At 37.1% G+C, this 27,175-nt stretch overlaps 1 protein-coding gene across 5 annotated transcripts in view; it reads left to right on the top strand.

The window, feature by feature from the left end:
- Positions 1–27,175, top strand: part of LOC123872202 (voltage-dependent T-type calcium channel subunit alpha-1G-like) — a 176,556-nt gene that overhangs the window by 134,138 nt on the left and 15,243 nt on the right. For 2 of the 5 annotated variants that reach the window (XM_045916386.1, XM_045916383.1), the window contains exons 4-18: positions 4,860–4,971; positions 5,646–5,779; positions 6,260–6,357; positions 17,424–17,595; positions 20,863–21,139; positions 21,451–21,543; positions 21,698–21,930; positions 22,316–22,430; positions 23,090–23,185; positions 23,803–23,956; positions 24,722–24,918; positions 25,000–25,183; positions 25,263–25,473; positions 25,595–25,804; positions 26,737–26,854. In XM_045916386.1, the coding sequence (XP_045772342.1) occupies positions 4,860–4,971; positions 5,646–5,779; positions 6,260–6,357; positions 17,424–17,595; positions 20,863–21,139; positions 21,451–21,543; positions 21,698–21,930; positions 22,316–22,430; positions 23,090–23,185; positions 23,803–23,956; positions 24,722–24,918; positions 25,000–25,183; positions 25,263–25,473; positions 25,595–25,804; positions 26,737–26,854 (2,404 nt within the window). Of the gene's footprint in view, positions 1–4,859; positions 4,972–5,645; positions 5,780–6,259; positions 6,358–17,423; positions 17,596–20,862; positions 21,140–21,450; positions 21,544–21,697; positions 21,931–22,315; positions 22,431–23,089; positions 23,186–23,802; positions 23,957–24,181; positions 24,221–24,721; positions 24,919–24,999; positions 25,184–25,262; positions 25,474–25,594; positions 25,805–26,736; positions 26,855–27,175 lie in introns of all 5 variants that reach the window. The other 3 variants (XM_045916388.1, XM_045916385.1, XM_045916387.1) reach the window with 3 other exon arrangements.

Raw genomic sequence — 27,175 nt, 5'->3', positions numbered from 1 at the left:
TACTTACACAATATGTTTAATCTCATAGAAGATTATGTTTTTGCTAATCTATTTCCCTTTCATCTTCTAATAGGTGTTTATATGTTAAAGAGCTTGTTAAAGAAGTAGGGTAACCAACGGGTAATGTTTTCTTTGGATATTTACAGAAAGGAGCCCATTTCTCGTTCCCAAGAATAGTGTTGTAGGGTAGAATTGAAGGCAAAAGGGCTTCAGTTCGCCAAAGACGCAAATGGTTGGAGGTTATAAGGGATATAAGGGAGCAACCGCTGAGTTTCTTGCTGGTTCTTCTAGGTAGGAACGGCATTCCGAACCAGTGGTAAATTATTTGGATGATTCAAAACGCTGTATTTATTTGTATAAAAATATACTCTATTCCATTCTATTCTACTGGACTGGTCTTAGCTACCTAAAGTTAAAAAGCTTTTCGAATGACTTTCACCAAACTTCATTTCCAAGAAGGCTTCAATGATGATGATGACGAAGGTTTTCAATTCGCTTTTTGACCCCTGGTCACATATAAAATACTCTTTATAAAAATGCACCAAAATCTTATATGGTTGTAACTCGTAGGTAGGTATGGCGATATGTCGAACTGAAATTACAATAGAGTTATGAAAAGCCGTTAATCAATAACCAATAATCCGTTGAGATTAATCGAAAACCAATTCTCTCTACAATTTTAATTACTACGTTCATAATTAAATCACTTAGCAGCGTACATCGAAAACGGACATGTTCAGGCCAATTGGCCGAATGTACTTACTGTCTGTTTTCAGGTTTCCTGTAAATGAAAATTGAGTTAATTATGTTTTCTACTTAAGTACAACACTAACAAAAGCCCGTTGAATGTTTCTCAGAAACCATTAATTGTACTTTGCACGAAACTGATATCAAAAAGTAGAAATAAACCGGTCAAGTGTGAGTCGGGCTCAAACATGAAGGGTTCCGTACCATTCGTAAACTATGTACTTTTTAATTTTTTATTTGCTGTTATAGCGGCAATCAAAATACACACTCGAGTGAAAATTTCAACTCTCTACCAATATACCACCAAATACTCTGTACCAAATAAATTTCATTTCATTTCATTTCAATAGGTACCGTACCGTGATAACGGTTCATGAGATACAGCTCGCTGACAGTAAGACAGACGGACAGCGGAGACTTAGTAATAGGATTCCGTTGGTACCGCTCGAGTACGGAACCCTAAAAACATAATATAGCAATTAACTTCAGATTATAACTCTCTAGAAGAGTTTGCTCTTCATACAAATTTTGAAATTTTGTGTGTACAAGTTATGAATTTATACGTTGAGGTGAAAAGAAAAATCGGAATTTTCTACAAAAATAATAAAGCATCATTCATTTTTCCCAAATTGGATCACACAATTAGGAAACATGTTTTAAAATAACCTAAACAGAAATCATACGTAGAAACGGGAATTCCTGATATTATAGAAAATACGAGTAACAATGAATATATTATTATCTACCACAGTTTCTGTGATAAAAGATTATTTATTCTTGCGAAGAAATAACTAGTTCACATAAAGTTGTGCACGCATTATGGTTTATGCTGATTTTGTTTTTCTCTTTGAATGTTATATTCTTCATTCTTATATTTCCTTTGAAGAAATATGTGATTTGTTTTGTTGCTTTGTTCTTAGGTAAAGTTTTTTTACCAATTTATTTCACGAATAGAATAATCATGATCACCATTCTGGCGAATCAACATTTTGCGGTAAATGATGTCCTTCCTTGGTGTCTTGTTTTTAACCCCCGACCCAAAAAGAGGGGTGTTATAAGTTTGACGTAATGTATCTGTGTGTCTGTCTGTGGCATCGTGGCTCCTAAACTAATGAACCGATTTCAATTTAGTTTTTTTTTTTATTTGAAAGGTCGATCAAGCCGATCGAGAGTGTTTTTAGCTATAATCCAAGAAAATCGGTTCAGCCGTTTGAAAGTTATCAGCTCTACTAGCTCTATCTCTAGTTACCTTCACTTGTCGGGGGTGTTATAAATTTTTAATTTACACTTGTTAGCCATTTGTATATCATAAAAATTAAGCGCACCAGTTTACTTCAGTTGATCTGATCACCGGATAAGAGAACTTCCTCCATTGACTTACGATATTAATCTATGACTTCCTTGCGGAAATAATCTACGATTTTTGTATTACGGTGCTTGGAAAGCTGTTGAATTGTTTGCACACCACATAACAACCATTGGAACCTATTGAAACGAAAATCCGCAGTTCGAAAGCCTATATACTCGTACCTATGCACCAACTTGATCAAAAAAAATCCACTTTAACCCGAACTTGACCCACGTTTACCCAGTCAGCTACCCAAGTACAATTAATGCAACATAGATCTCTCTTGTGGATTTAGCATCGATAAAGCGTTGTCGCACTAATTGTGCTAGGGCTGCATGAACAAGGAAAAGCTAGTAGGTATATTTCTTATTAGATGATGCCCGCAACTTGTAACGACCCTACATTTTACACCAAAGTGTTATAAAATAATATTTAAAAAAAAAAAAAAAAAAAATTGTATTAAGATTTTTACTTCAATTTTATCAAAATCAGGTCAGTGAATACTCGTAGAGATGAATTTACATATACGAACATAAAATAAATTTTTGAATTTTCGAAAAGAGGCAAACACCGTTTCGCATGTCGGTGATGCAGAGACGCGATCGACCGCGGTCGAATTGCGTTGGCGAGTGATGTGTGCGCGGGCGTCGTAGCGCTCGGAGCAGAGTCGAAATCAGAACGTGAACGAAGTAGCTCGCACAGCGGGACCGCGTGCATTTGCGTCGGCGGGCGGTGCCTGCGCGGACGTCGTAATGCGCGGAGATAATTAATTTGTTTAAATTCTGTACTGGGGCGATAAAGTTTATATTAAAGAATACTGAGTTGACTCGGACCAAGTTAGTGTTTGGAGAGAAACATTCTAAGCAAACACTCGAATAGAAGGGACCACTTTAATTACACAGATATATTTGTTATATAGGGGCGATACCTCCTAAGATCTAAAAGCGATTTATGTTTGAACTGTTGACGACGTGGCTGCTCAGGCGGGGAGAACCGCGTGTCCTCCAGATGTTCGGTGATCTTTGCTTGAGATGGCTTTCGGTGATATTAACTAACTATCTGACATATGACAGAGCGCGTTGGAAGAAATTTATGCGAGGGAGAACCCTGGTGCCTTTGATGCTTTGTCAATCCTAACTGAGGAGAGCCCTAGTGTCTTAGGCGCTTTGTGAATCCTTTGCTGAGATGATTCTAATGTGCTTTAATAACAGACTGACCACAGAGGGCAGGTAATGCTGCTGTTCTGTTTGTATTCTGACATTTGTTGGAATACTTAACCGCCTTGTGGTGGTTACCCAATATTAATAACATACCCATACAAAATTACGCTAATGCATATATACTGAAGGTTGGGTTAAGGCCTGTGGATATTCCCGCAGTGAGTCTGACCCGTCCTTGAAACCTATTACAGGTCTGTAGTGGGAGGGCACCACTATAAAAATGCTATTTCAGCTTCGGCTGCAACGTGGGATCATAAGTGGCACGCACCACTTCCTAAAGTATGCTTGCATACGCTGCGCTGTTTATTTGGATGATGACGTGTGTGGGGGGGGAGCTACTGTTCATTGGTATTTTATGTGCCATATTGATCTCTTGATTTATCGAGGGTCCCAGTATGACGATGGGATACCAAGGGAAGGCAGAAGCTCACCGTACGTGGCGTGGTGGAGCTACGTACCATCATTCACTCTAAACCCTTTTTACGCCAATTGGGGTGAATGGTGCCGCTACACAACTTCTTCCTTTACGAAGGAAGGAGCACACATATACACACACACGTCTAATAAATAGGGCTCTTTATAATGTGTTGTCTTGTAAGGCTGTCTCATGATCCTTTCATATTTTAATGCGTTCCTAAGCGGGAACACACATTTTAATTCTCAAACTAGCACTTGTCTCACCATACCAAATGCTAAATAAATATTCATACACAAACAACACACCTTCAATACTCGAACTAAGTTCGCATTTGCAATAGTCTTACCAGACCGAATGCATGGGAGATGTTATACGCAATCACACATTTTCAATACTTGAACTCTGTAAAGTCGTTTAAGTCTGATGAACTCATTATTTCCGATGCTCTAAAAGTTCTTGGTTTATTATGGACACAACATTACAAGGGGTCCTACCGCTATACGATACACGTGCCACTTTAAAGAAATTGTTTTAAAATATATCCTTTAGAAAGATCCGAAGGAAAAATAGGGTAGAGTTTTTTAGGACCCCGTTAGTTCAGTTACAAACTTCATCCGCGTGGATGAAAACGATGAAAACCTAAAAAGTTTTTAAAAATCCCGTCAGAAAAAATTTCATACAAATCTGCCTAATATTCAAATGAAATTGGAACTACAATTGTATGAAACAAGTGACGGAGAGAGCCCTCTTAAAATCAGTTGTTAAACGGATGAGCCGTGGAAAGCTAGCAAACAGATAGACACACTTTCGCACTTATAATATTACTAACTGATGCTTTCCACTTTGTTCGCGTGGATGCAAGTTTTTTTAAATCCCGTGGGAACTCTTTTATTTTCCGGGATAAAAAGTGACCTATGTGAACATCCAGGGTATAATCTATCTCCATTTTTTTCAGCCAAATCCGTCCAATAGTTTTCGCGTGAGAGTAACAAACATACATACACACGCACACACATACAAACTTTCGCCTTTATAATATTAGTGTTATGTGATGTAAGTATGGATTTATTAATATGGTTTTTCATACAGACGTACTTAATTTCTGATTTCCTTAACCAAAACATACATGGTTCGAGAGGATATCAATGCTGGTGATCCTGCTGAACTGCGTGACGCTTGGTATGTACCAGCCCTGCGTCGACGACCAGTGCATTACCAACAGGTGCAAGATATTACAGGTAATAATATTGATTTACTTAAAAAAACATTCATAGTTCGAGAGGATATCAATATTTGGCAATTGGCATGCCTCAATGTTCTGGACATTGAGGCATGCCAATTGCCAAAAGTTTGCATGCTACAATAATTTAAAATGTATTCTATAAACACTTTAATTTTCAGCAAGCCCCAGCTAATTAATTTACCAGAAAGCGATATGCAGCGCGAGTTTAAATCCAAACTTATCGGCTTTTCCGTGTATCGTTAAATTGTGTTTCCACGTTATAAAGTTTGTTTAATTATTTACTTTAACGTTACTAAATAGCATTATATAATCACGAAAGTTTTCGTGATATTAGTCAATAGCCAAAACAATGGTACGTATGCCTAACAAACCTGAGCCCATAAGCAAAAGTTTATTGTTTCCTACCCCGTTGAAATGAACTTTTACGATCGTCAAACTATTTACTTTACTTAACTACTTTAGTGAAAATAATCAAATCCAAGGAATCATAAGCTTAATCTGCTATGATCCGCAGAAACAGACTTTGCATATTGAACCATGCATCTGTTTCAGCAGATTATAGCAAATTAATCTTATTATTCCTTGGATATCATGGACTTCACAAAGTAATGCCTGCTTATGATTAATATTTTAATATTAAGTAAGTATTTGAATTTTTCCATGTTTTAGGTATTCGACGACATAATATTCGCGTTTTTCACCCTGGAGATGACGATCAAAATGGTCGCCATGGGAGTTTACGGCCACGGAACCTACCTCGCAGACTCGTGGAACAGACTGGATTTCTTTATTGTTATGGCTGGGTAAGTGGCTCTGCTACGTAATCCTTATTGCTGAAGGCTGTGACACCTTCCATTAGTCACATATTGCTTGATCTTCTGTTCGGGGGTAGGGAATTCGATCCCGGGCAAGCACCCCTGACTTTTCAGTGTTACATGCGTTTTTATCAATAAAATATAATTTGCTTTGACGATGAAAGTAAACATCGTGAGGAAACCTGCAAGTTTGAGAATTCTCCATGATGTTCTCAAAGGTGTGTGAAGTCTACCAATCCCTTAGCTAAACTCTTCTCACTCTGAGAGGATACCCGTTCTTAGTAGTGAGCCAGCGATGGGTTGATGGCAATGATGATAAGCAAGTTGAATAATATTAAATTATGTATATTTTGAGGTAAACAATCACCCATTTCAGGATCAACAAAATGTATCGATTTTCAATTTGTATGACTCCTATCGTAAACCGACAGATTTATGTAGCGTCATTAAACCTCATAAAATTTTCAGGGCACTAGAATACGCTTTGAACGTGGAAAATATAAATTTATCGGCGATAAGAACGATTCGAGTACTCAGACCCTTGCGAGCCATCAACAGGATACCTAGTAAGTATAACTTATATCCTTTAAGACTGGTCCAGACTCATGGGATGTGTAATGTAATGGAACGCGAATCGAAAACCACACGAACTCCGTTCAAACGAGCACTGCAAGGTCCTTTGGGTGCATCAGAGTTAACTAGAGTGAGAGACCTCTCGGCCTGAATCAACGATATGTCAAATATTAGGCTATTGGTGACGTTAAATAAGAAAAATAGACTACCTAGGCTCAAATGTAGTAACATTTGACGCCTGCCGGTGACGTCGAATTCTTGACGTTTTATTACAAGTTCCCTAACTGTCGTTACTGTAATAATATTATAGACGTCTATAGGTATATAACGTGAGTGCTGCGTCTTTGAGCTGCTCATTCTGAATTCCTCATAGTGAGCGTGGCAAAGCAGACTGTGTGGCCTTTGATCAGAAACAGATACCGCCACGTCACAGCGTCGCTCGATTTGCACAGCACAGAACGAGGCGTACAACTCGATCCACGTATACCCTTGTGGACCATTCAGCTCGTAGGTGTCGAACCTCCTTAAAAACCGACTTTCAATAGATAAAAGTTTCGTTTCTTTTTTTTTTCACATTACACGTCGTGTCTGGGCCTACCTTTAGACTGGGATTTTTTAATCCAATATCGGCTTTATAATTTTAGACAAATATTTTTATATTTAAAAGTAGATTCAGTATATTTTTACCGAGCACCTATGATTATACTACAGTGAAAACCTTTTATAGCAATATCATCTTTAACGATATACCTATCGATTATATCGTCCAAAATGCAAGTCTCAGTTATTTGTAGCTTGAAGATAGAACACCAATTATTATACTTCTAGTTATTGTGACCTAATAAGCCTTTAAAATTGTTATTACAAAAGATTTTGACCGTAGGTATATATAAAACCAAGCACGTTTTAGTTTCAAGCCAGCCAAGTTCTAGTGGAGAGCGGTTATGTGACAAAGCTGAACGGATGCATGTTGAGATCGAGCGATAGAAACCTGTTGGTCAAAGCCTCTTCATTGGAGATACTCGTATGTAGAGTCCTTGACATTGTTGCGCTTCCACATTGTGCAAGAACTCTTGACTTAAGGTCAGAGCACATATATCAACTCGGAAAAGGATTGTCACCGTATCGTCTTTCGTCTCGCCGTCAACCAGGCGTCAACCTAATGTACATTAGGTTAAGTGGATCAAGCTTCGGTATGTTGACTCGGCTACGGCTAGGCGACGCCTTGCTTACAGGCAGGCTGCAAGGGGGGTAAGATTGGCAAGCGTGGACGATGAGATGTGCTTGGGTGTGAAGAGATTAAAGCGCGAGAACGACGAGCCGTAGCCGCGGAAAATGCAAGTTGACCACGCACCGTACCGCGGTTCTTGAGCTTGTCCTGAACCGAGGCAATTACGATGCGATTCCGATTATTGTGAGTTGCAGTAAGGAGTTGATACGGTAACGATCTCTTTGCGAGTTGATATGTGTGGTATGACCTTCAGGACGTACGTTGATGGGTTCCAATCAAGTTGCTATCTTCCGTTACGACCAGTGGAAAGAATTTCGTTATATTATTCAACTAGATGATACCCGCGACTTTGTCCGCGTGGATATAGGTTCTTATAATCCGCGGGAATTCTTTGATTGCCCGGGATACAATTTACCGGGATACTAAGGTTTAAGTCAGGATATCTCCATTCCAAATTTCAACCAAACCGTCCAGTAGTTTTTGCGTGAAAGAATAACAAACACACACACACACACACACACACACACACACACACACACACACACACACACACACTGAACCTTTACTTTGACACTGAACCAAGTTCAATTTTCTGCAAAAGCAAAACCAGCATCTAGATACGTGGCTAAGCCGGAAAAATACTTTGAACCGCCCAAGATAAACTAACATCTAAAACGGAGACAATCCCGATGAAATCGAGACATATTAACGTAGACCGTTTTATAGATTATATCAATAGTGTGTGAAAGTAGGTATTGGTTGCTGTAAAACAACTTTTAGTACAGCTTTTATGTAGAATATAAATACTAGAGCATAGGTACCTTGATAAATCCTAACAATGCTCTTACTTAGAAGAAGCTCGTTTGCAGTGTCACAATTTCTTACAAAGAAACAATGCTTGTCTTTTAAATTAACACCAGACGTCGCAGTCGAGGGGTGGAAGATTTTATAATATAATAGCCTCGCTTGATGTAATGAAGACTACTACTCGCTAGTGTATGGGAAAAGACGGGCGGGGCTTTCAAGCAGTTCTTTCTATGTGAAGGAACGCGGAGAATATATGCACAAAAGCAAAATCATAATATGGAAACTTACTCATTCGTCATCAATATGAAAATTGATATCAATACATGCGAATGCGCATCTATACATTTTATGATAGCAACTGATACCTCTACTTGAAAAGTTTTTTTAACAAGTTTTTAGCCCTTTTAGCCCACCTAGTTGTGTGAAGCCGAGACGCAGCATGTTTTTCAAACAAGCCTTATTTTGCTGCGGCCATGGCAATTCGAAGTTCGAACTCGCCTGCTTTGAGTCTTCTCCGTGTTTTGTTTTCATTACATTTTAATCATACTAATTTCAACAGTAGGTCGAAGTAAATAAAGCTGAGTTCAAGTTATTATACCTTAAAAAGTAGGCATAGTAGGTCGCCGGCTTATCGGTGTTTTTAACCCCCGACCCAAAAAGAGGGGTGTTATAAGTTTGACGTGTGTATCTGTGTATCTGTCTGTGGCATCGTAGCGCCTAAACGAATGAACCGATTTTAATTTAGTTTTTTTGTTTGAAAAGTGACTTGATCAAGAGTGTTCTTAGCTATCATCCAAGAAAATCGGTTCAGCCGTTTGAAAATTATCAGCTTTTTTCTAGTTACTGTAACCTTCACTTGTCGGGGGTGTTATAAATTTTTAATTTACACTTGTATAGGATATATTTCGGAGAGTGTGCACAGGAACTTTTCGATCTTGTCCCCCCTTCACCATTTTACTAACGAACCGCAAGACGTCGGGCGAGTTTCCATCCTTATGTCGTTGAAATTCCATCTACACGCACGAAACGTTTTGCGTCTTCATTCCTCATACGCATGGCTAAAGTTTGGAATACTCTTCCGCGATCTGTGTTGCCTACCAATTACAATCCAGGTATCTTTAAAACAAGAGTGAATAGGCACCTTCTAGGTAAACGCGTCCCATCTTAGACCACATCATCACTTTCCATCAGGTGTGATTGTGGTCAAGCGCTTACCTATAGTGAATAAAAAAAATAAGAAAAATACTGTAGTATGCGTTGTGCCTAAGATACGTTTTCATGTCAATGTCAAAGCCTATCTTTTTTACAGAAAATAAAAAAACGTGTTTTATCCATCAGATTTTCTTTACAAAAGTACAATGCTGCGGTGATTTTGCTTAAGGCTACAAAGGACATCCGAGCTTCATCGCAGATTCGCAGTCACATTATCCAATAACAAAAGCCATTATCGGCCGTTCCACGGTCGGACGGGCGCAAAACCGCAGCAAACATAGTTATCGTCACCCGACGTCCAATTTCAGCTTTAAAGAAAATCCCTGCCGAGGCACTTACAAAAATTAGTCCTGAGGCCTTAGTATAAGATTTTACACCTCACCAAAGTTGATAGAATTCGATTGTCGGAATTCCACAAACTCGTACGAAGCTATTAATTTCTTTGTTTCTAATACGAACTGCTAGAATATGGAATGCCCTTTCGGATTCCGTTTTGCCCGTCAGCTACAATTTTGAGACCTTCAAAATAAAAGCAAATAGGCATAATCCAGGCAAGCTCGCTCCACATTAAGGCTGCATCAAGTTCATTTTCATCATCATCCTCAGCATACTACTGGCAAGGACCTCCTCTCAGTATGAGAAGACATTAGGCCATAGTCAGCATGCTAGCTGAGTGCGGGTTGGCAGACTTCACACACCTTTTGAGAACATTATGGCGAACTCTCAGGCATGCAGATTTCCTCGCGATGTTTTCCTTCACAGTTAAAGTAAGTGACATTAATTGCGTAAAAACAACAACTCCGAAAAGGAAGAGGTGCTGCCTCGAACTGAACCTCTGACCTCCCGAATAGGATCTTAATATTGCTTTGTTTTACTGCTCAAGTTTATCCATATGTCTACAGCCAGCTCTTCAAGTGGAAACGTTGCGAAATTAAAATCTGTAGTATGCTTTTCAGTGTAAATCAAGGATCTTTAAGTCTATTATATGATTTGACGTTATTTTATTTCGACACTCGAATTGTATCAACGTTAGAGAGTAAAACTCATGCTAAGCACACTGAACAAAAATTGAGAGCGTGGGAGGCCGATCGATGAGCAACAAGTGAACCTCCACACGGAATAATGGATGGTGGAGCCCGCTCTGTAGGCAAATTTACATTTTACCTCGGGCACAAAGACGGCCATGTTTTTCTTCGGTTTAAATTCTGTTAGTTGCGCCATTCGATTACCATATTTCGATACATCCAATACGTACGTTTATTATTTATTGGAAAATTAGATCCTAAGTCATAACTGTCAGGTACGTTTGCGGTTTGATGGATTTCTTACTTTATTGAATGCAAAATAATGTTCTATTGAAATACCTCTTGTACAAGGGTTATATAGGATCTACGTTACGAGCTAGATATCTATACTAATATTATAAAGAGGAAACCTTTGTATTTTTGTATGTTTGTATTGAATAGGCTCAAAAACTACTGGACCGATTTCAAAATTTCTTTTACCATTACTTAGAGGGATTCTTCCGAATCCGTATAGGCTATATTTTATCCCGGAAAATAGAAAAAATAAATGTCCACCCGTGCGAAGCCGCCTGCCCCGGGTCGCTAGTCTTAGATATAATCATTTGTACAATTTTAAGATACGATTTAAATATCAATGAATAGATATAAAATATAAAAGCACAGTCTCTTCATTGTTCACTATACAAATGGATGTTTCCCTTGATTGCGAACTTTATTTGACGCAAAACAAAAGCGATGTTTAATTAAAAAAAAACATTTGCATAATTACATGAATTAAGCCAAGGTGAGGGGGAAAAACTTTTATTCAAACAAGAATGGAACGGGTTTGTATAGGTATGAAAAGTTGACAGGGACAAAAACACAACTAGAAACTAGCTGATGCCCGCGACTTCGTTCGCGTGGATGTAGGTTTTTAAAAATCCCGTGGAAACTCTTTGATTTTCCGGGATGAAAAGTAGCCTATGTGCTAATCCAGGGTATAATCTATCTCCATTCTAAATTTCAGCCCAACCCGTCCAGTAGTTTTTCCCTAAAGGAGTAACAAACACACACACACACACATGCACAAAAACTTTCGCCTTTATAATATTAGTGTGAAGTGTGATCCAAAGTGTGATTAAGAGATAAAACTAAAAATATAACAACATATAACAATTTACTCTTGCTACCTTCGTTACAAATATCACATTATAAACATAGTTCAAAACATCAGCGCAAAGGTTAGATTCAAAAAGTTGTAGTGACATCCCGCAAAATTGGGTTAAGTTCAGCAGTCCCCAACAGCCCTAGTATGACATCATGCCAATAATTTCCCACGGGACTGACTCGTCTGTCAGTTTTGACCTTGACATACGACAGTTTTTCAAGTCTAGTCACACGTCAGGTAATGTCAATAATATATTAATGTTTACAATAAACGTTAGCTTAAGTGACAGTAGGCTGGGAAATTCTCACGTCTTGCATTTACATGTATAAATCCCACTGTGACACTTGGGTAGGCAGATAATGTCGCCCTTTCACGCTATGACAGCGCGCGGGACTTGGTCATGCTAAGGGTACAGTCGTGCTTTTACTCCATTACATCAGTAAGTAATAACACTGGACCTGCATGTAAAAGAGACAGACAGACATAATTAGACAGACAGACGTAATATCTCTACTCTAACTCGAACAAGAGAGCATGGTAAAGTTTCACTCAACCCGATCTAGGGCTAGGTAACAATATAGGGTCGCACGAGCCAGCCACAAATTAGATCAAGCCCCTAACTTGGTCAGACATACATGGCACTTATTTGTTCTCGTAAAATTGTTTACATTACCACATTTGATATACGAACTACTCTAACACAAACAAGAGATGAACGCTAAAGTTTCATTCGTGTCATTTGGAGCTCGCTAACAATAGGGTTGTACGAGCCAGCCACAAATTAGATCGTGCCCCCAACTTGGTTAGAATACGTCGCACTTATTTGTTTCAATACTGATTAATTCTCTAGTTTACTGCTTTAAAGTTAAGATCAGTTCTATTCAATCAAGACTAATAAAATTATTTAAAAAAATAACAATTTATTACAAGGATATAATTTTCTCTCGCCACAAACAACATCAAAAAATATGTATTTGAAAAATAACAAGCCGTGGTATTGTTTAAATTAGCACAATTAGCAAGACGTGTACCCCTCCAACTCAAACAAGACTTACTCGCTAAAGTTTCACTCGACCCCATCTGGGGCTTGCTAACAATAGGGCAGCATGAGCTAGCCGCAAATTAAATTGTGCCCCCAACTTGGTTAGACATACTAGTACGTTGCGTCACTGTTATTTGTTCTAACGTTGATTAATTCTCTAGTTTACTGTTACAGATTTGTGTAGCAGCTATGCATTCTATTTCTATTCAATTCACGGTGTACAAAATATAAAAAATTGTATATCTTGAAGTTAGTATAATATCATTTTTCAATAAAAAATCCACTTGAAATTATTCTAACTAAGTAAATTTAAACTGGAGCATTTTGATTGTATGTAAAATAAACGACAAGTTTAGTAAGATTGAGGATATCTATTTATGAAATAATACATATTTTTCAACAGTCAATAATAAAATTAGACAATATAAAGGAACAAATAAGTTTTACTTGAACAAGGGATGTTCATGAAAGTTTCACGTAACCCCATCGGGATTGCAAACAACAGCTCAGTACGAACCAACCGCAAATTAAATATTCTGCATGCTGGTTTGACATTTATCACATTGTTCTTTTATGTTCTGGAGTTCTATTCTTTCATTTAATTGGTAAATAGCGAGCGTATTGTATTGTATATTGTAACTCGGTGGTTGGGCCAAGATTGGGCCACTAGATAATTAAATACACACGTGACTATCTGCAGCACCAAAGAAACTGCCTAAGCATTGCCAACCTCGCTTCTTGAAAAGCTCTATGGCGTAGTTTTGAAGGACTACCAGCAGGTGAAAGCTGGTTCCAAAGTTTCCACATGCACAGCGAAAATGAGCTGGCATAACACAAGACGAAAGAGTATGTACCCAAGGAGTTACGATTAATTTTTTTTCGGCAGAGTCACGATCTCAGAATGAAGAAGTGGTATTAAAACTACTCCTCAGAAAGAGTCTATAGAATGCACAAACGGATCTAACGTCTCTTTTATGCTTTATGGATATGTACCTAAGCTAATTTGGAGTTGTCCAGAAGTCCAAGTATCCGTTTTTGTACCAGTATAATGAAATAAGATAGTACAATTAATTATAAAAAATTATGATCTGAATGGTTTTGTAAAGTTCGTTTACAGTTTCAAATTTTCAGTAAAATTTAAACAAAAAGTTTACAACAAACCCATGTGGAGCGCAAACAACAAGGCAACAAATAATATGGGAGCAACCGCGAAATAAATCCCAACTTAGGTGTACCTACTCGTTAGGCACGTTAGGTACTAATTTGTTCAAACATTTGTTGTTTTAGTAACCAACACGTTGTTATACTATGTAACAGTCTGGTTTCTATTGAGATAACGTGATCCAAAAAAGCAGCTTGTTTTAATAATCCTACTTGACCAATAAAGTAATTGTCACTAAGATAATATTATTAGCTCCCAGTTTCCAAAACGGACCAGTCAATGAATCATTTCAAAATTGGATTTCTTTTTGGGTCACATAAAAACTTTTTCCGATTGTACTGGACAATCGGTAATCGAGAGAACTTAAAGAAGTTTACCAAAGTGTAGAAAACAACAACACAAAGGCTGGGGCTTGAACTATTCAAAGGTTAAAGGAATCAAATTATATAAATCACGTTACCCGGCCGCTCTTTCGCTTGTTAGGTTCCGACAATAGACGCTCACTGAACAAGATCGTGCGACGACAGTATATCCTACAAGTGTTGTTTCGACCTTATGATACGCATAAGTTAGTGAATTTAGGTCTTAAACGAAACGGTCTTATACGATAAATCACGTTGATTAAAAGCTAAAAATGTGGAGAGTAACTTATTATCTCGGAAAACCGATAAGTTCCCACGGGATTTTTAAAACCTAAATCCACGCAAATGAAGTTGCCAGCATTCTTTTCTATACCTACTAATATTAAGTACATTTTGTAAAGTTTGTAAGTAATCTCTGGAACTACCGAACCGATTTTGAAAATTCTTTCACCAGTGTAATATTATCCCAGAGTGACATAGGCTATATTTTTATTTTTAATTAGAGATCCCTTCGAAATTGTTATAAGCTACCCGTGTGAAGCTTGGGTGGCTCGCTATAGTACCTAACTAATATTCTGCTTTCCCCTCCAATTAAGCTCAATATTCAAAATTTTTCAAAAGTGAGCATGAAAATAGTCCATGGATGTGAACTTTTTGGATTTGACGCAAGCTGTTGAGTTATTGTGGCAAAGTCATATGTCTGTTCAGGACTTTAGGCTCCCACAAAAGATGCTAACTACAGTTCCTAACTAACTAAACAAAACCTCACGCAAACAACGAGACAGTACGACCCGACCCATTCACAAATTAAATCTTGCCCCGTGTTGGTTGGACACACGTCGGCTTTAGTTTCTGCAAACACTGATTTATTTCGTAATTTAGCCAGATACCTTATTTGCAATGGGCGCCTTTTTGTACTATACTTATTTCTATGAATAGTGGAGGAGCAGAAATGTAATTAACCGCAGTGCGTTAGGTTAAGATCTTTTTTGCTGTACCTATATAATATTAAGTTTGATGATATAACCACCTTTCAATGTACAATACTTATAAGCTGACAAAGGAAAATGAAATTAACAACTTTGTCAGTAAATAAACTACAAGGCGAAACTGAAACATCTTACAGTCACTACATAGAAGCCAAAATCCTACGAAGGACTAGGGTTGGGAAAACAGTTTTTTTTTAAATAGATTTTTTTAGTTCTAAAACACTTGTTTGAAATTATGCCAACCAATTTTAAAAACTAGTAGTAGTAGGACTCCTTGCACCAAAATTCTTTAAGACTGCCTTTTTGGTAAACGATAAAGTGAGATGGAACGTCACATAAATCCAAAAATTAGATCATTTTCCCGATTTTCCCGCGAATTTTTCGACATTGGCCAAAAAGCGTAAAATCAAGCGTCCCTCAATCCATGAATATTCTAAAATCCAGTCCAGGTGTAAAATTGGGTGAGTCGTTCGTATGCATATGGGGAAAATATTATTGTCTTTTTTTATAATATTATTGTTTTTTTTAATATTTCTATTTAACTTTGTGCAAGTTGCCCTCACTTTTATAGAATTTTACTAACATTATTTTACACACATTATCACAGGCTAATATAAAATGTGGAAAGACCTAATGAAGCACAAAGTCTATTTAGATACTTCACGTAACACCGATCCCCTCTCATACGGTTAGCTGGGAACAAATTAATTGAACATAATCAGTTTAGTTCAGCTTGATACTAAAACTTGCCCGCAAATCTGCAAATAGATCGTAGAGAGCTAACACACTGGGACGCCACGGCGACGTCGCCGGCTACGTTTCCAAACAATTCGTATTGAAATGTATAACAGTTTCACTTGGCGGTCTGGTGACGTCACCAATTTGAAAGCATAGCACGACCGACTGGCCCCTACGTGGAGACTGGAAACTCTGGCGACTTGGCGACGTGTAGCCAAGTAGCCAGAGTCCTCCCTCACGTCCGCGTGTTCGCTACTGTTGTGTTGTTATGCTACTTATTTGGGAACCTCATTTGGCTAGTGTAAGTAGTCAGAGGTAGCCGTGGCTACGTAGCCAGCGACGTCGCCACGGCGTCCCAGTCTGTTATGGCTCTTTTTATAACACAATCACTTAAAATAAGTAAAAGTCAAGATAGAGCTTGTCATACTGCTGGCACTGACAAAGTTTATCTCTTTGGTAAAGGAAAATTTAAAGTTAAGCTTAATAATATTATCCTCCATACTAATATTATAAATGTGAAAGTGTGTCTGTCTGTCTGTCTGTCTGTCTGCTACCTTTTCACGGCCCAACAGTTTAACCGATTCTGACAAAATTTGGTACAGGGTTAGCTTATATCCTGGGGACGTACATAGGCTACTTTTTATCCTGGAAAATCAAACAGTTCCCACGGGATCTATATAAATCTAAATCCACGCGGACGAAGTTGCGGGCATCCTCTAGTACTTAAATAATTTCACTTTCCAGTGGGTGATATCAAATCTAATATAAGTTACGTTATTTATTCTTTAGCCGTTTCCGTTATTATTTCAGTTAATATACTTTCATAATATCAGGCACATTATATTCTAGTGATTTCCCTCGGGATTTCCAAAATACCTGCCTTATTCCTTGTCTACATTATAAAGGGCAACCTCTGTACAAAGCTTCAGTTTTAGGTCCAAGGTTTTGGGCTGGTATATATGCTATTCTCAATGAAGTCATGAATCTTTTTTGTTCATACGCCCATTAAGTACCTGAGAAGAACAATGTTGCAACTTGCATTGCAAGCAATCAAGTCAAGCGGTCTTTCCGCGCTCCACACTGCAAAAGTTCTGCTTAGATGCCCCTCAAAGGTTAATTACCAAAGTGGTGAGCTGGCTTTTCCATTGTTGATTGAATTTTCACAAGAGGATCGTCACAAAAAAATATAACTTTTTATGTCGTCGAACTGTTATACGAGTAGGTACATACCCAGTGGTTTCATGAGATAAACTATTGCGATACAGTAAACTAACTCTTTTGATTAACAGGCCAGAGTTCATATAAAAATGCCTATGGACCTTTCAAATGAATTTTTTTTCACAGGTATGCGTATCCTCGTGATGCTTCTATTGGACACTTTACCTATGTTGGGAAACGTTCTGCTACTGTGTTTCTTTGTTTTCTTCATATTCGGCATCGTGGGAGTCCAGCTGTGGGAAGGTATTTTGAGGCAGCGGTGTGAACTGGTACTAGCACCGAATGTATTACGGCCCAAGTAAGTTAATGCTCCATTATGCACGACTTCTAGTTTACTGTTATTAAGCTTTTATGTTATACATAATAATAATTATTGTATCAAAGTTTGTATTAGTTTAAGTTTGGATGGTCGAATGATTTTGTTAAATGATTGCGTTAAGTACTAACTAACGTCTTTTATGCAGATCGATTTAGTGGCTTAGCCGTGTAAAGATTAACAAATACAGCAGATACACTTTCACATTTATTGTAGAACTTTAGTGTGGGCTTACTTTATTATAAGTAGTTTATAAGTTTATACATGTAACAAGAAACAATAATAGTTTACCCAGCCTATACCTCAAATAACTATTTATCCAACATCATAAGACCATCTAAACCTACGCTGGTAACTAATCATGGATGAAAAATATTTTTGGTATGAATGTATTTACCTAAGTTGTTTTATGGAAAAACTAAGGTTTAAATTGTTGCTTAGAGTTTGAATAAGGGATTACTAAGTCACTTCAAGATACAGAAATAGAATATGAATTCCCAGTGTCCTGGATAAAATAGCAATGAAATGACTATTTTATTTTGTACCATTTGAGAGCGCTCGACTTAGAGGCACGTCCCATTGCTAACTTTGACTGCATGCAATATTTAACGCTTTCGTCACAAAGAGCACACCCAGGGCTGCTCCGTTATTTAATAGTATAATTTATTGATACCAACTCTTTCTCACAGACATCACAGATGCGCATGCTCGATAAAAGCTTATACTTTACACGTTCGTTAATATTGCATTCCGTCATACGTAACAGTCAGTTGAATTAACACAAGCATGAAGATTCCTTTGGAGCTGCTGGTTGTAACGATTAGATCAATCATGATACATGTACTCGTAGTTCTAACATCCATTCGAATTTACTACATTACATGTTCCACTAACAAAAAATTATACATAACACTGAATTTGGCGCAAAGCATAACTGTCACACAACATTTGAACAATGTATGTACAAATAAGTATTGTGTATATGTGTGAGTAGCGCGTTCTACACAATTTCCTTAGGGAATCTAAAATGTATATCACAGATCAAAGATTGATTACGTTTGTGACAAAAGACTGATTAGAAACAAGTTACTTTCCTAAAAGTTTTAAACCTTCCAAAGTTTAGCATGACTTTGTTGGGAGTAGTCGCTGAAAGAATATCACATAGCATATTTAGGTACATCAGTACATGACACCCCGTCAATCTCCTCAATTTGTTTTACAGAGACCTGTCCGAATGGTACCGAGTGCGCGTGAGAGTGAACTCGTAAGAATTTGGGATCAAAATAAGTGTTATTGAAAATATTGAAATCTGTTGTAACGTGTACCTCTATACATCTGCCGTCCAGATGTGTTTTATCTGCTTTCCTTTACGAACTGGCAGTTTTATATTCAATACTAGGGTTTGACTCATTTTCAAACACAATCACTGAATTCATCAACATTTCACTAACATTTTAAACAGAACTGCCAGTTTGTTATTAGTGACTACAAATGTGAATAGATCTATCGGTTCTCTCTGAATTGTTTTACGCTATCTTTAGGTCTATATTATCTTGGTTTTTTTTTTGGTTTTTTTTTTCCTCTATTTTTAAGTGCACTGTATATTTACACTACATGTATTATAATAAAATAATTTCACCACCTTTTTACACACATTTTTCATATATTTTTCGTATTTGGTATTCTTACAATTCTGCGTTTATATTTACTCGATAAAGTGATTTTAGTTTAAGTCAGTATCTCTTACACTTTACATTTCAAATAATAACTATGATACTTTAGTAAAGTTGCAAGTTGATATTCGATACAATTTCTCACAAAGGGTAAAACCACAATAACGACGCTTATGACTGTCATCAAAGGGACAATATCCATTACCTAAACGGTTCGGGTTCCCGACACAGTTGTACCGCTTACGCCGTTAACGGATAATGGCCAGAAGGGCATTGGCATTAATCTTCTCAATCCACTAATGTTCACCTGACTCTCCCGGTATTCCTTTATAGGCTCTTATACCAACGCGATAGCTAATTATTTTCACCACCTTAACCCCTTCGCTTTCATTGTCTGCATGCGGTCTGAAATGTGCCATTAAATGTTTAGTATAATCGCATGAATTACAATAATACCCAGCATCATTAACTGCTTTAAGTAGAGCTTTATGTAGACCTCATTTCTAACGAAAATTGCTGAGCATTTCCTTTATTGATTTAGGAAGGTCGCCCACGGAGACTTTTTGCATAGATTCAGTACCGATACCTACAGTCATAAAAAGACAGCGATTCAGATGCGATACTGCCTCCGATCGTAAGTATAGCCTCGCTCACGTAATCGATTTTGTATCGCCACTATAGTGATACAGCATCGATACAGACGCGATCCACCATTGATACAGTCGTGAGATATAGTGAGTGCCTCTGAACGCCTGTGTACGGTACAGTTACAGATTGGGTCGCGACCGCGTTGGTTGCGTTGTTTTTGTTGTTGTTTTGCGTGCCGCGTGCAGCTACAGCATGGGCAAAGGGAATATTGGGTTGCTAAATGAATACAGTCGCGCGTTTGGATCGATGCTGAATCGATTTTATGCGATTGTATCGCTGCTCTCGCCTGTTGCAAATGTGACTAGAGGCCAAAATAGCGATGCAGACACGCGTTAACGAAACGCGCTACTGAATCGCTGCAAAAAGTTACCGTGACCTGCCTAGTGAAGCCACACGATGCGTTGCGCTGGCGGTGCGGCGATTGAGCGGTGCCGCTGCATCATCCTACATAGAAATCACTGTACCATGCCACACCATGGCTTGGTACTAGAAAGACGAGGTGGAGAGGGGTGGTGCATTGCAACACCATACTTTTTGCTGGAGTGGCAGCGCAATGCCCGTGTGGCACCCAATATTTACTCAAATCCACAGCGGTACGGTGGAAACGCATCGTGTGGCCTCAGTCTAATTGATACTCTCCATTCTACATTTCATATCATAAACCATAATTTGGACTAGCGATTACCGATATTTAATTAATGCGACCACTGAGCATCGTTTCACTAACCGGATGAATTTACAGAGCTGAAATAATATTTCGCATCGTTAGCGGAATCACTGCAAATTGTTTCATTTATAAATAAAACTTTATTAAACAGTCATTTCAGTTTTAATAATAAAGCCGGTGTGATTATTTGTGGGCATAGCAATCTATGGAGTAGCCATTGGTGTTATTATAAATTTTTTAGATCTCTTTCATTGCATACAGCATCTCGTTTCACTACGAGTTTTCGAAAGAGCTGGACTACATTTGCACGACACCTGAAGACAGTGGAATGCACCTGTGTGGAGACTTCCCGCCATATCGTTACGGGCCGCTCGTGTGTAACGAGACCGCCAGGCCATTTTCATACAACCATCCGACCAACAGTTCATGTGTCAACTGGAATCAGTATTACACAAATTGCACGCAACGGGGATCTAATCCATTTCAAGGGACGATATCTTTCGATAACATCGGTCTTGCATGGGTTGCAATATTTTTGGTAAGATTTTCTATTCATATAAATAGCACATGTTCATTTGATTATAAAATAACTTCCGCCGCCTATGTAACATTTGAAACACATAAGGAACTGACTGACATGAGCTCTTGAGGTGTATCCGCCTTTTGAATGATAATACGGTAGTTTTGAGGGAACATTCCAGGTGAAAGAGTAGTTCTAACAAGATTCACTGCTAAACTGGAAACTTAAATAAAGATAAAGATTAATTTCTAATATAAAGATATAAAATAAAGATTAATTTATAATATAATCAATATAGGTAGACATTTCTACAGTACAATATTTTTCAGGTTATATCCCTGGAAGGATGGACAGACATAATGTATTACGTACAAGATGCACACAGTTTTTGGGACTGGATATACTTTGTTCTACTCATTGTGGTAAGTTTTTAATCTGTGCGCTCAACTCATATTATGCGCTGTCAAAGCTAAACCAACACCCTTAGATTGACACCACACACATAATTGCATTTATATTTACTAGTTTACAAATCAAAGTTTAACCTAACTGAAATATGACTTCTTTTGTCTACAGATCGGATCTTTCTTTATGATCAACCTTTGCCTAGTCGTCATAGCGACTCAATTCAGTGAAACAAAGAAACGCGAAATGGAGAGAATGCGAGTAGAAAGAGCTCGATTTACATCAACTTCAACCCTCGCTTCATCGACAAACAATAGCGAACCTGCTACTTGCTATGCTGAAATTGTCAAATATGTCGCTCATTTATGGAGGAGATTCAAACGGCGTATGGCTAAGAAAATCAGGTATGAACAAAGTTGGCTATTTGGTCTTACTCGTGCGATGAACAACTGACTGATATTAATTTAATAACTAGAAATATTGTAACTCATATTATATCTGTTAGGTACCATAAGTAAAAAAATAATCTCATCTTTCTTGAAATTCTTGCTATTCATTTATACCTTCGATGAATATCGAAAGCTTGATAGAGCGGTAACAAAATACGGAGCGGCTAAAATGTGATATCAAGCTAAACTTATCCAATAACGAATCAACAGTTTTTGTTGGACACTTTGTGGCTCCTGAACCACAAAGTGTCCAACAAAAACCCTTAACTCAAGCAATTTCCTGAAATTGCTACGCATACTTTATGTATAAAAGATAAAATCTTGTTTGTCTCCATTGTAGAGTATACAAATATCAACGAGCACAACTTCAATGGCGAACTAGTAAAGAAACTCTACAACTACCCGCAAATCGTCCCAAACAACATCATCCATGTTGTCCGCGAGTGCATGCTCAGGTACCCACATACTTTAATTATTTTATCACCCATTTCAAGATTTTTTATCCCTTTAACCTTTGCGTAGACACCTATATTCTTCAATTTTCACTTTTGAGACTCCAGTGTAACTTCTCAAGTCTTGCAAATCTGTACGGGAACAATTAGTATGGACGGGAAAGTTACGAAAATATTTGACATTTCTTTCTGATTTGCAAACTTTTTTAATTATTTATTTTTATCAAAAAAAAACTGTACAATCGAAAGAAAAAGTTGAAAGTGGACAGGGAAGCACTTAACTCTACAAGAGATCTCTACCAGTGACCCTTGGCAGTGGGAGATTAGGGGTGTGGATAGAGGGAAAGGGAGATGGAGTGGTGGGTGGAATTTATTAAGTAGCAAGTGCAGGTGAGACGTACTTATGTGATTAGTAAATGAAAATCAGCATACAAATGAACACGCTGTAATGTGATAAGTGCAAATGTGTGAACTTGCACAAATATACTTAACACAAGATACCTTTAAACATGTTGACTAATCACTTGTACATGTACTTCATAAAATGGAAATAAGATCTCACGCACAGTTAACGTTAACTTACTAAATACCCTACTTAATACCCTCAGGGCTATTATTAAAGGGACATAACCAAAACATTTACGTGTTTTATTTTTAACCAGGGCAACGGAAAAGGAGTGACAGAGGAAGGGAGTGACGAACCCCTCAGTAGACCGAGCTTGATGCGCGTCCCCTCCCTCTCGGCCGCAGACCTCGAGGTAATTCAATATACGAAACGTCAAATAATTGAATCTATTTTCATGCTATTTTCCTGTATTCAAATGAAATTCAACCACGCTAAAGACACGGTTGGGTTTTTTTTTGTGTCCCAAATTATTTAATAAAGATTATAATGTAACCCCTATAGCGTTATTGTTAAAACTTAGGCCTTCTTTTCGGTGGAGTCTAGGTACACAGCTCTAACTTTTCGTAGCTACTCGTATGTGCGTTTTAAGCAATTAAATATCAGTTGCTTTAACGATGAAAGAAAACATTGTGAGGAAACTTGCATATCTAAGAGTTTTCCACAGTATTTTCAAAGGTGTGTGAACTCTGCCAATCCGTCCTTGGTCCTATACAGTTGACATGATATTGACTGTTTTGAATTAATTCATATTCAAGATCGTGTTTAACATAATCAATTATTATTTGTTGAGACATCGCATTTCATGATGCTAATTCTAATAAAAACTTTGATCATTGCAAAAGTTGTTGTTGGTGATTTCTTAAAATTAACCAATATTTCAAAAAGCTTTCGTCAAATGACAGTAATGTTTAGGATAAAGGTGTAGGTAGCTTCTACGCTACGCTAAAAATCATGTTTTTTATTTCTCAGAATGCATCTAACCTGTCTCTCTTATCTCCACCATCGCTCACTCGAAGACGGTCTTCAGTTATGTTTAGCGACACAGTACTTCTACACGTACCGAATGCTCAACACTTGGCACATCCTCACAACGTCTGCTCTTCAGAGAAGATGACACAAACCGGTGAGTTCAATGAGAAACATATAAAAAGTAAAGATTAAAGAAGCCCATAAAAATATATATTTAATAATCATCATAAAAATGACATTATTTACACAATACAATATCTCACGCTTTGCAATCAACCCTTTCGTAAACTATTTATACGTATTCTTCCAATACTTAAACTCAATTTCTTAAATGTAACACGTCTTTTAAACTTTATAACAACTATAACAATATTTATAGATTCATTGTGTCAACGTGACTGGCTTAAGTGCCAAAGTGGTGAGTCTAGAGACGTAGGTCTAGACACGCTGTTAGACAGGCATGAGTTACCTAAACTTCACCTTCCCTTCTACTTTTAGCAATGTTAAAAACGTTATAGCAGAGTTAGAACTAGATATACCTAACCAAAACTAACAAAGTAACTTTGTTAATGATATTGATGTAAAATATTGTTTTATATAAATGTGCAAATATAAAAATCTAAGTCTAAAAATCGCCAAAATTACTGTTTAGAAATTAGGTGAAACTTTGTTGTTGCTTCTCCTTCAATCTACCTTATAGAATATTTAACGCTTCTCTTAATTCTTATGTATATGTTTATTATTTTGTTATTTTATTTACAACGTAGCGTCATTAAAAGTATCATAAGGATAAGGATATCATATTATCACTTCACCATTTGCACTTAAATTAAGTCTAATGATACTTTTGATAACCTTAGAATTATACAAATCCAAATAGACAAAATTGCACAGTAGTGACACTTATTTGGTGGCATAGAGTTCGACCTGCCGACAGGAGAGACGGCCGAAGAAAGAGCGGCAGCTGGTGGAACCATGTCTTGTCAAGAACTCTTGGCCTTATCGGGAGCATTGTCAGCCGCTTTACCAACAGGCCAAGTTGCTTTGGACTCTTTTTTTGAAGAACTCACTAAAGGAATAAGTAAAAGGGCAGGCGAAGACAAGATGGACACTAAGGTACTTAAGAAAAACATTAATAAAGAATACAACGAATTTAAATATAAAGCAGTATTTAAAGATTTAGAAGTTTGATTACAGATTGTTGAAATAGATGATTTTTCCTGTTGTGCTGAGTTAATAGCAGCAGAGGCAGCGGCAGCTGAAAAGAAAAAGAGTCGGTTTTCAAGTGCATGTTTATTACTTTGGCGAGAGACGTCAAAATGTTTTTCTCTAATGCGAAAGCATATAAAAACTGTAGCCAATCATAAGTACTTTCAACAAGGTACGGTTAATAACCTTCATCTATTTATAATATATGTTACTAGGTGGTTTTAACTAAAGCAAACTTATTAATGTTTTAGGTATTTTACTCGCTATTTTGATAAACACTTTATCCATGGGCATCGAATATCATAATCAACCCGAAGAACTAACAGTGATTGTCGAAATCAGTAATGTTGTCTTTTCTGCAATATTTGCTGTAGAAATGATTCTTAAAGTCATATCTGAAGGACCATTTAAGTATATTTCTAATGGATTCAATGTTTTTGATGGTGTGATTGTCATTTTAAGGTACACTGTTTAATACTATAATCAATTAATTATTATTCAAATAAATATTATTAGTAATATTTTATCTAGGTATACAAGTTAGTTTAGCTTAATTTATTAATTATACACTTTTTTGGCACAGTGCATTTGAACTAGCACAAAGTATGGGCAATGAACAAGACTTAGCAGGAAGTTCTGGCCTATCAGTTCTTCGTACATTTCGACTTTTGCGCATTTTGAAATTAGTGCGATTTATGCCCAATTTAAGACGACAACTCTTCGTGATGTTGAGGACGATGGACAACGTTGCAGTGTTCTTTTCTCTGCTCGTTCTTTTTATCTTCATATTCAGGTAATTGTCAATTTGTTTTTAATTTTGATACAAGCACTGATACAAAACAGGATCAATCAATAAAAGGGTATTACGACCTAGAAAAAGTGAAATAAAAATTGGTATAATTCCAAGTATTAATATTATGAAATAAAATGCATGCAATAAAAATGGGATTTAATTAAATTGCTAAAATATTATCATGCAAATAAAGTTTTATCTACCTATTTATTTACTCCAGTTTTAAAAAAATTATTTATATTTTTTGTTAGATTAAACTACAAATTTACCGACCGTCTATTTTTTATTTCCAATATTTGTGACTTATGTTTATTTATAATAATAGAATCCATTTATATTAGTTTCTTTCAAATCATCATCTGTGTTTACTACGTTTTTTTCCGCTAAAATGAAATTATTTTGAATTACATGGCAGTATACCTACAATATTTCTTGATCTACTACTGAACCTTCATTTACGTTTTTTTTAACTTATTAGAATAAAATTTTACCTGCAATCTTCAAACGACTATTTCGTAGGCAATGAAAGTTTATTATAACACCTCATTCTATAATGAAATAGATTCTACTTTCATACCCGCATTCCTTAACCCCAAGCACTGTCTAACTGTGTGATGTCTCCTATTTTCATTTCGGTCTAATCCTTCTTATGAGTTTAGTGACTTCTACCTCTGACATTTAACCTACACACACTACCACTGTCCACACTCTGTACAACTTTTTCTTCTACTTAATCTTGTCTTCTATAGATTTTCACGCTTCCTGCTTTTTGTTCACTAAGTTAATTGACACCTGCACTTTATCACGTTTCATTTTAGATTTAACTTACACTTATGTATTTTATACAGTATATTAATCTATCCTCCTGTTATATCGAAAGGACTGTAGTAACCGCACTTTTATCTAATCGTATATTGCGTGGTAACGTTCAGCATCCTCGGTATGAACATCTTCGGGTGCAAATTCTGCAAGAAAGATGAAGAGGGCGATCTAGAGTGCGACAGAAAAAACTTTGATACGCTCTTGTGGGCCTTTGTCACGGTGTTTCAGGTATTGAACATTTTGAATTAAAGTTCCTAACAGACAATCCAAAAACAGACAAAACTTGCAACATACCTAACCGCTTACCTACGGGACCGTTTCCAGTAAACACTCACGACAGAATGACAATTCTTCCATTTTCAAAAGAGAAGATTGTCCTTGTGACGGCTTTTCGACTAACCACGCGAGTACACAACTGACTTTTCACTCTGCTGCAAGATTGTTATTTAAATTTTATATTACTTATTTGATACTAAGTGATAAAATACATACTTGCAGCTCAGTGTGATGTCAACAGGCGTTCAGACGCGTAACCGCTATCCTAGAACC

This window comes from Maniola jurtina, chromosome 14, assembly GCF_905333055.1.
Source record: "Maniola jurtina chromosome 14, ilManJurt1.1, whole genome shotgun sequence".
NCBI lineage: Eukaryota > Metazoa > Arthropoda > Insecta > Lepidoptera > Nymphalidae > Maniola > Maniola jurtina.
This window is presented reverse-complemented; position numbering and strand designations above follow the sequence as displayed.